The sequence below is a fragment of the Malurus melanocephalus genome, unplaced genomic scaffold (assembly GCF_030028575.1).
Source record: "Malurus melanocephalus ecotype Western Australia unplaced genomic scaffold, MMel_1.1 scaffold_96, whole genome shotgun sequence".
Taxonomy (NCBI): Eukaryota; Metazoa; Chordata; class Aves; order Passeriformes; family Maluridae; genus Malurus; species Malurus melanocephalus.
Genome location: NW_026623328.1, coordinates 908,973 through 919,147, shown reverse-complemented (window position 1 = coordinate 919,147; position 10,175 = coordinate 908,973). Strand labels below are relative to the sequence as shown.

At 39.7% G+C, this 10,175-nt stretch overlaps 1 protein-coding gene across 1 annotated transcript; it reads right to left on the bottom strand.

Moving 5' to 3' along the window:
- Window positions 1-4,715: 4,715 nt before the first annotated feature.
- PSMA4 (proteasome 20S subunit alpha 4) lies at window positions 4,716-10,169 on the bottom strand. The gene is made up of 9 exons (XM_057368692.1): window positions 10,073-10,169; window positions 9,766-9,844; window positions 9,507-9,549; window positions 8,581-8,743; window positions 7,200-7,277; window positions 6,884-6,972; window positions 5,875-6,005; window positions 5,536-5,659; window positions 4,716-5,118 (listed from the first exon to the last, which is right to left on the bottom strand). Exons 2-9 carry the CDS (start codon window positions 9,766-9,768, stop codon window positions 4,964-4,966), a joined length of 786 nt encoding a protein of 261 aa, XP_057224675.1. The 5' UTR covers window positions 9,769-9,844; window positions 10,073-10,169; the 3' UTR covers window positions 4,716-4,963.
- Window positions 10,170-10,175: the final 6 nt, after the last annotated feature.

The window sequence follows — 10,175 nt, the reverse complement described above, 5'->3', positions numbered from 1 at the left end:
AGCCATATTTGGGTTGTGCATGTCTGTGCAAGACAATGCAGTCTGTATAACACACAAAAAAAGGCTGCTTGCACAGGAATTTTTTCCAGCACACTTCTAGTGGCAGGCTGTATTGATTTGAATGGTCTGCAGTAATTATGGTGGTTTTATATATTGACAATCCATTTGTATACTGCATATTCTCCACAATCAAAATACTGCTGTTAAAGGATGCAGCATGACTCTTATTTTGAAATGCTCAGTGTATATGCAGTGGTCAACCCAAAATTTCGTAGTAAATGAAAAACGTATTTTAGCCCAATACAGGGCACAAAAAACAACTATTTTTTTTTTTTGTGACACACCAGAGTTCTGATATTTACTGAGTGCTCCACGAATTATTGGGCAGCATTTGGACTGAAGTTGCAACTCTGTAATTTTTGATGAAAGCTGGTTCACTACTGCACTGCACCTGGTGTTCCTAACATGAACAAGTAAAATCTGTATTTYTGTGCACTGTAGAGGATACATTTTAGAGCCATAATGTGTTGTTATCAGTGTTGAACATAACTGCCACTGGAACGTGCAGGACATAGGAAACTGGTTTTATTACATAACTGTGGATTTGTGTGCAGCTGGGTCCTAAGTAGGCAAAACAGATGCTGTAAGATATAAAAGGATTAAACTGTCTGGGTTACATGCCGAAYGTTTTGCTAAATATTTTATGTAGCATCATCTGGCACATATTAATTATGTTGTATTATTACTGTTTTAGAAAACAGTAGTTATAAATAAGTAGCTGTTTTTTCCTGCTGCTTTGAACTTGGAGCRAAATGTTAATAGTATCAGCAGCATGTTAAGTTTTTTATCAAGTGAAAGCCTAAACAATTACATGAGTAATVCTGTCTTTCAAAGGGCCTTTGTCAGCAGGAGGTGACATCTGAAGGTCCCCACTAAAGTACGCTCTGAGCATCTCCAAYAAATTGGCTGATGGCAGCTTTTACTGTTCACCTAAGAGTAGTTTAACTGGAAAGCCAAATGCCAAATTATATACAGATAAAAGTAGCCAGCTGCCCAATTCTATTTGTAAAATAAAAAATATTCTAAAAACTTTGTGAAGCTGAATTTTCTCCAGATTAAAGCTAGCAAAGGGTACTCTTAGATCCAGTAACCRGTGGTTTTTCATATTGCAGTAGAAATAACTGCAATTAAAACTTGAAAATGAGGCCAATTTTTACTACAGAAGAACTGCAATGGGAAATACTCTTTCAAGAAAATGAAAGACTTTTAAATAAATCCTAGAATCTCATCCAGTCTGAAACTATGCAATTTCTCTCATGTATGAAGTATCTGAGTGCACAAATTTTTCTCGCCTAGTTTACTTAGCTGTGTTATCTATACAGTCCTGTGGCTTCTAAAACCCCTGAACACCTTGCAACCATGAATATATTCATTTTCACAACACAGTGGAGAAGTAGTCTCCCTAATTTTAAGGAATTAACAGAAAGAATAAATAATTACCTTGGAAATCTGTAACAAACCAGAAGCAGCTGTCAAATYTAACATGAATAGTCTCTTTTGTCTTAATTGGGGTGCTTTTGTAATTGACAAGTAAAATATTTGGATGAAGAGGAAAGCATATCTAAAGGTCATGTAAGAAGCAGCCTTGGAAGTTAATGTGACTTTATTTGAATGGAATACAGTCACCTAGAAAACAAGCTAACTATTTTCACACACTGACAGATGCAAGAGACAGCACAGGTAATTACTGAGAAGCRATAGTTTCATTATCTCTTAAACTACTTAGAATAACAAACCACATTACAATTTCTTAGGACAATCTATTTGTGAATATTTGCATATTTGCCCTAACAAGTTCTATCATGCACTCAAGTGAGATATAAGCTATCCAGTTTTCTTAAGTTTACAAACACCATTATTATTCAAACAATTTCAAGTAAATACTTCTACCTAATTTGAAAAATCTGTCACCTTCCACAGCACCACGTAAGTTCTTGTTTTAAAATAACATTAAATCCACAGCAATAGCTAAATATTTTAAATACTTATGTAATACACTGTAAACTCTACGTAAACACTACGTACACCAAAAAAACATACAAAGAACAGGAAGATCRTTTTGATTAGCAAAGATACCTCAAWTGTATCGCCAGAATCATTTTTCTGTTCTTACGACTTATCCCCAAACCACTCCCAGAAAAGGCACAGTTGGTGGTGATTTTTTTTWAATTTTTTTTTTTTTTTTTAACACACAAAGCCAGAATCAACACAATAGGCCAATGCAGTCAAACACTGCTCTTGTTTCTGAAAAGAACAGGTRGGGAACTTGCATTAGTGTCCGGATGGCTCAGGAAGATTCTAATCATGAAAGATCTCCAGCATCTGCTTACTGCCCTAGGCTCAAATGCAGAAAAGAATCACAAATTAAATTTAGGTTAGGAGAACTTGGCTGTACATCTTGGACATGACTGCCAGCTAGAGTTAGTTGCCTATTCTAAGGCAGTGCTGAGGCTCAGCTCACAATCAGCTCTTAATGGCACTCAGGAGAGATGATGCTTTTTAAAATTAAATTGATAATTACTGTTCAAAGATTATAAAGTATTAGACAATACTTCCACTTTGTGTAAACAAAACCTTTAAAGAAATAGATCTTTTAAAACTTATCACAATGCTTCAATGCATTATGCAGCACAGATCAGAATATTATTTAAATAGTTCTTTTTATTATTACAGTATCTAAAAAGTTCTCCCTTACCAGCAAATGATGCTGTGTTTGGCAGAGAAATGGTATTGGTAATTCTATAAACCAAGATATGCATATATGAGTTATCCCCATTTTGTTAGAAAAAGATGCATTTAAGAAAAATATTTTAGTAAGTCTCTATTCTAAGTTACCTGGTAATACTTACACTACCACACTTAACAAACTGCCTTTTATGAACTATATACACTGATGAACACAAGCTCAGATGCTCTAACAGTTTCCTAGAAGACAGAAAGCTTTGCTGGAGTCTATCACGTATTGTTGCAAGTAATCTTTGAGAAGTGARAAAAAACTCCATTTTGGCATTACTGCTTTTAGAGCATATTCCAAGTACTTGTATAACCATCATCAGTGATCCAGAAATCTGCAAAAGATGCTGATATATTGCATTCATGGTATCAAAAATAGGAAGATCGAGCACTGGATTTCCTCATAAAAATGGTGCTTGAGGTATTTATACAATTGTTTGTAATGGAGATTAAATATAACCCATTGCATGTTGTCTGCAACTATTCAGGACTTGTTCCGTGAAATAGCATTATTGTTAATTGGAAGACCTACTGTTGCACAGGGTGTAAAYAGAAGCCAGTTGAACTTCTATTAGTTACACAATTTGAAGATTAATGAAGTGCTATCTAAATTCAGTGCAAAAGACTTAAGCAATTGGTCTGCACCAAGACTTAAGAGAATGACCAAGGAGGTCCTGCTGAGAACCCAGAGCCTCCCCCCTCTGTACAGAGGCTGCCAGAGTGCAAGACAAYTACACAAGCTGCAGCACAGACATCTCAAGTCAGATTCCTTCCCTCTGTTCTCAACAGTGACTCTTACAGCAGTGAGCTCAAAAATGGGTTTAGTCGAGATGATGGGTCATTTCTAGCCATGTTGACAAAATACATTTTAGTAAAGTGTCTGAGATGTATGGATTCACTTAGTTTCTCTAAATGGTCCTATTAAATCCTGTAATAATACACCAGAAAATCCTTTGGGCTAAGAAGACCCCAACAAACCAAACCAACCAACCTACACCATCAATACAATCCAGGGTGGGCACAAATGGGCTGGATCACCACTGTCATAGTTGGAAATTAGCAAGGATTCACATTTAAGCATGTCACTCAGGCTTTTCACTTTGCTTTTGCTATCTGAAAGGGTACACAGTAATTTTCAGTAACTTGTTTTTATTTCCTCTGTTCACTCCAGATCTTTTTTTTTCAGAAATGGATTTTTGCTAATCTGACAAACGTATTTTGGGCATTCAGTATGGCACAAGCTGGACAAAAATKAATCTAATTTCTAATTCATGCACAATTATGATTTTTTTGGTGGTTAACTGGTTTGTTTCTTTGACTGCTGTGTCAGAGAAAGGAATCAAATTCACTGTTGAAGTATCAGCAATGCTAAACGGAAGATAAAGCATCTCAATTTCCTTTCAGGATAAAATGTGAAATAGTCAACATGGCGTAAAATCATGCAGTTTTACTTACCTATTTGTATTTTCACAAGATAAAACATTTTCACGTGGCCTTTGTRAAATGTCTTTCTAGTTTGTGTGACTATAACTAGTGTTGTATGAGTAATTCCTTAAAAAACACATGCACTTGTGAAGGCTATGATAAACTGAACACATTTGCTACAGGGCATTTTTAAAACACTACTGCTTGCAAGACCATCAGTTTGACAGAGCCTGCTATAGAACAAAATAGGCCAAAACTAAAACTTGGCATGCCAGCACACTTTAATTCTGTATTTRTGAAATGACTTTTCAAACTCAGGAGCTCTTTTCACTACCTTAAAAGGAAAACCCACACATACACACAAAATTCTAACAATTCTAACACCATATTTGTTCTTCACCAACTAGCATATACCTTGTTTTAATGGATTAAAGCAATTAAATTCCTCAAGATTGTGCATATCCAGGCATAACTGAGGAAATAAAGACACCCATCACTATTMTTCTTAAATTTTATTCCATAATAAAAAAGAGAAGATGAAAGAAAGAGTGTTCAGGAATTAAAGCAATTATTGGTCAATGTRAGGAGCAGTAAACTAATTATCTAAATAATGACTAAGGACCTGGTTCATCAAAAGTAATTCTGAGTCCTCCATGGCACAGCTGTAGGCTTCTACAGAACAGAAATCCAGATTATCTTTTACTGAAGCAGGTCCTTTATTCTCGAGAACACTTGATTTCATATTCTATTTATCCTTCTCTTTTTGTTCTTTCTCCTTCTTTTCACGTTCAGCTTTTGCTTCCTCCTCCTCATGTTGTTTTATCAATTGTTCCACCTCCTTTTGCTTCAGAACCCTTATTACTGTCTTTCCGTTCTCTCTTGTCAGTGTTGCAATTTCAACTGAAACACATGGAACAGACAGCAGTGTTTAGGCAGAGCAATCATCAGCAGGGCAAGGTTTGAGATTAAAGTGACAGTGAGGCAGAAGGCTCCAATCCTCCCTGTGCCAAGCAGCTGACTGGGGGCAGCAGAGCACAGCAGCAGGGGAACTCCTCTCAGGGCTTCTGCTCCCAGACTCGCAGGCATTTCAATCCCCCAACTGCAGCCTCGCCCCTGGAGCAGGCCAACAGGGACCATCCTGGACTAAGCTATTCAAAAGCCTCTTGGATGGGCTAAGGCTGACAACTACTGCATCTTCTAAAAACGGGGTTTTTTGGTGACAGTTAGAACTCCAGTGAGCCACATCTGCAGAATGTGCACTCACTGTGTTCCCTCTGTTTAAGCAGAGGGYGTCCTCCCGTGTCAGCGACCACTCACCTTTCTCTGCAGAGAGCTTGCTGACATCCATGGTTTTGTTAAGAACCTTAATAGCCAATGCCAGGGCAGTCTTTAAGGTCATTTCCCCTTCTTTGTAGTCTTGCTTCAGCATTGACACAGCTGCCTGTAAATTTCACAGAAATTAAAATGGTGTCTTTGRGCAATCAATCAAGCAGTCGGGCTTTTGCCAGATAATACCAACACATGAGTAACAGCAGCATTTCTACAATTATCTGCAAAGCTCTCCTGCACTAATAATYAATAACTCAGCTTAATTAATACAGTGCAATTTACACTTTTAAACTTGTCTTTTTGAGAAGAAAAAAACCCAGAACTTACAGCGCTATTATTCCCAATGCATGTGGCTTTCCACCCTCCATAATTTCCGCTAGGATCACTTTGATACAGCTGAAATCCATAATGCTTATCCCAGCCAATATAGAGCAATGAAACACCAAAAGGACGTTTTCCTGTTGAAAAGAAGGCTATTAGCATTCTAAATTTAGCAACAAGATTGGTCRTGAGTGACAATTATTATTTCTTTGATTTCTTTTTTCAATCTATTCCTGTGAACTAGGATTTAACAGACAGTTCTGCACTTCTGTTGCTTAAGATAAGCAGGCCAGCATTTCTTTCTAAGTCATGGGTGAGAGGCAGCAGAGGTTTATTCCATTTAACCTTAAGAGCAGCTCATTTTTGTCTCCACAAATTGTACCTTATCATCTCAGGACTTTAAATCAAAATTTAATATTTTAAGTATGTAGTTTAGCTGCTAAAGCATTTAACTTAGCAGTGTCAAAAGCCACGTAGTTAAAAAGGTAATTCTCTCCCACTACATATATGTAAAACAGCAGAATCATCAGTTCACATACTGAGGAACACTATTTACAATATCCTTTTCTAACATGTTGCTTGCTCCACAGAAAGAGTATTTTTCTAAATGTTACAATACTGATATCCCTACATACAGCCTTGGTTTTGATTCATTGTCCCATTATACTGGATGGGCCCAAAATGGTGAAAGGTTGCCTRAACACTTCTCTGCCGGTCTTTTGAAGAAATTCATTAAATGCAAGAGCACTCAAAGCATATATTGTTCATATACATATTCTATGCAATAGGCCAGCATCACAGCCACCAATTACCCAAGCAATAAAAAGTAGCATCCTCAGCATCAAAAACCAGTAACCATGACTACCCATTCCCCTCTTAAATTAAGCTATTTTTTCTAAGTATAACTTCTTAAGAGAATTCAATAGAATTGTCCACAGACTCAGATCCTTCATATTATGTAAGAGAATTGTTCTTGAGACATTTAGTAACACAATGATTCATCACACTTCATTACCTCCAAACTGTGTATAAGCCTGCTTGATATCACACAGTGCTGTGACTAGTTGTTCACAAGGAATGGGCTCTTGGTACTGTAACAAATACCTAATATGAAAGAGAAGAAAAAACAGTTTTCAAAACTTGTTTTGCTGACCATACCCTGTACCRCATTTAAGAGGAAACAAGCTCCCAAGTTAGAGCCTCTTTGATCCAGCTGTTCTATTCCAATCTACTTCTGATCTACTAAATGCACGTTCATTCTGATCTAATGCATAGACAGCTGAATGTGACAGCACAGGCAAGTAAACCRTGTTAGCTGTCAGCAGACTTACCTCTGTGCAATCAGTCTCAGCTCATTTGTGAGAACATTGGCATCTGAAGTTATTCCTGCAACRCTGCAAGCCATATCCCTGCAAGAAAAGCATACAAATTAACAGAACTCCTGTCAATCTCCAACCAACAGTCACATCTTCATACAGGGGTTCAAGCAGAGCACTACTGTTGGGCTCTTCTGATCAAAACTACAGAGCTGTCATACAAAATGGATTTATCTGCTCCTGCCTTTACAGTACACTAAAAGTATCAGTAACCATTTGCTAAGAGCAGAGGTGGACAGCAAAAGTCAGTGAGTCAGTGTGTTAGTTATACATGTAATTCTGAGAAGAGGGTCATGCCAGGGATAATGAAGTTCTGAGTGGCTTTACAAAAGCCATTAGGCACAGACAGGTGCTTCCCAGGAGGCCACCTGACACCGCACACCACAACACTAGAGGAGCCACACAGATGTGAAGGCCTTCAGTGTGTGTTGTGGCTGACACATGGCATCTGTGTAACTGAAACTTAGTGGTCTTGATAGGACCCTAAGAAAAAGCAGCACTTTACACCCCTGATTGTTTTGTTAGCTCTTCATTTAGRAGCTCTTTAGCTCAATCTGATAAAACTACAAAGCTTGCACTATACAAAAGGGATCTGTGAAATTAAGAATTTTCCAGAAGATGGAAGGTGTTCTAGGTGATTACTCCAATGCGCTGTTACACTGCCACTTTGAAAATCCAGTACTTCCTACCACTCTAGATGCTTTCAAGATCAACATACAATGGGAGGCTGACAGGCTGAAAAATTGTGTTTCATGTGCACATTCTGTTAAGAATGAAGCTCTACCTCCCTTGTGGCAAGAAAGGATAATCCATGAAAATCTTTGCTCTRAYACCACAATTTGMCCTTCCAGGAGCTAGAAGGGAAATGGCAATAGAAAGACATTTCATCTCTGCTACAATTGTGGCAAAAAAGCCAAAGGCGTATTTTACCCAATTATCTTGTTCTCTTTGAGTCACCAAAAAAACCCCAAAGACTTAGAAGAGGAGCTGAGATAGCATGGTAATTTYTGTGTGCATTCTTTATTCTGCCCTCCAATGGTATTTTGTAAAACTGAAATTTCCCGATTTTCTTAACTGCTGCAATGCCATTACCTTGCATGGTGTAGTACCAATAAACAGGCTATTCCACCTAGAAAATTCTCCTAGAGATAAAAAAAAAACAAACCAGCAACACTACTTTAGGAGATCTGCTGAAGTGAAAAATGACAAAACAATCATACGTGTCTAGAACACCAAAGATTTKTAACACTTCAAATGAAATAAGACCAGGTTATGTGCTAATCAGGGCTTTGTTGTGAATAACATCATTAGATATTTAAWTATAATTTCAACTTACTCATTCAGTTTGTATATTTTCTCTGAGAAAAACACTTCATCAAGRAGCTTGTGAATGTTGCGCCTCTCTGCTGCCAGCAGAACGCCATCGTTTGCTAGAATTCCCAGGCAAGTGCCTGCGTGCCCAATAGCTTCCATTGCATACTCAACCTGGTACAGGCGGCCTAGRAAAGGATTGAAATTCCCATCATCAAAAAATAACTCTGAACAAAACCAAGTACACCAGGTGACTTAAATGTGAAAGAATCTGGCAAGTGCTCATGGTACCATCTACTCACACTTCTGCAGTCTGCTACCAGCGGATAATAAATTAATTGGATGAAAAGGAGGAGGGAGTCCTCCTTTTGATGAAAAGAAGGAAAATAAAGTAATACTGGACATGGCCACTGGGGAAAAAAAAACCCCTTTATATTAAAAAAAAAAATTTGAAAAAAAATGAAGAACTCTCTGCTGCAGCAGAATGAGCCAAGATAAATTTTCAATAAAAAAGAAAATATTTTATATTGGACTTTTTGAGTTCATCCCATCTAAGAAGTAAGAAAACATGGTTTGTACGTACTTGTTTCAGCATGTGCAAGAATAACAAGGAGAGGCGTGACTGCACCACCAGGATATTATCCATTCTCAAGGGAGATGACAAAATCTAACCATACTCAAACAAGAGATAAATGGTTATTTCAAAAACATGGCATGTGATATTACTTCATGATGGGACAAGATTCCCTTGCTTCAATTWGAATGAGTTTGAAAGTTTCCACTTTGAACCCTTGGTGTACCTACAGACCTGGATGTGGGGTAATATGATTTCTATAACTCATATTCAGACAGAAACATGCTACAACCACCCTCTGCACAAGTGTTTTGATAGTTTTGAGAAGATGGATAGAACAGTCAGAGTTTACTTGAAAGTGTCAGGCCAAAAAATACCTTCCGGAGAAAATATGGTAGTTCTGGAGTCATATCTTCGAGACTGTAAAAGGAATAGCTCAGTAAGTATCAGCAGTCTCTTGTTACCAACGCTCCACAAGCCCATGTATAACAGACCCMGCCAGCCGGTGACCTCGAGCTGGTCACTGGTGCTGCAGCCCGGCTCCTGCAGCGAGCCCGCCGCCCGCCGCCCCCGCCCGGGCCGTGACTCGGCAGGACCCGCGGCTCAGCAAAGCCCCGGGGAAGGCGGCTCACTCACCATGGTGCCGGGAACGCGCCGCGGGCAGAGCGCAGTGGGYCACGTAAACCGGGAACCGGCCCGAGAACCGGCACCGGGCCTGCAAGAGAGCACAGGGCACGTGAACCGGGAACCCCGGGACTCCCGGGAAGCGGCACCGAGCGCACCCCAACACGGCCCCAGGGGGCGCTGCCGCCCGCTGCCCGCACTGCACAGTCATCCTCAGCACGGCACAACGCGAGGGCCGCGCCGCCTCCCGCCTCGTGCAGAGACACCTCCCGGCCCCCGCCGCCCACCCGCCGCCCGCCCGCCACCCGTCCTCACTCACGGCGGGCCGGAGGGAACCGATGGGCCGGGCGGGGGCGAACGAGGCTCGGCCGCCGGGCAAGAACCGGGCGCCGCGGCCGCGCCCGAACCTTCACCGTCGCTTC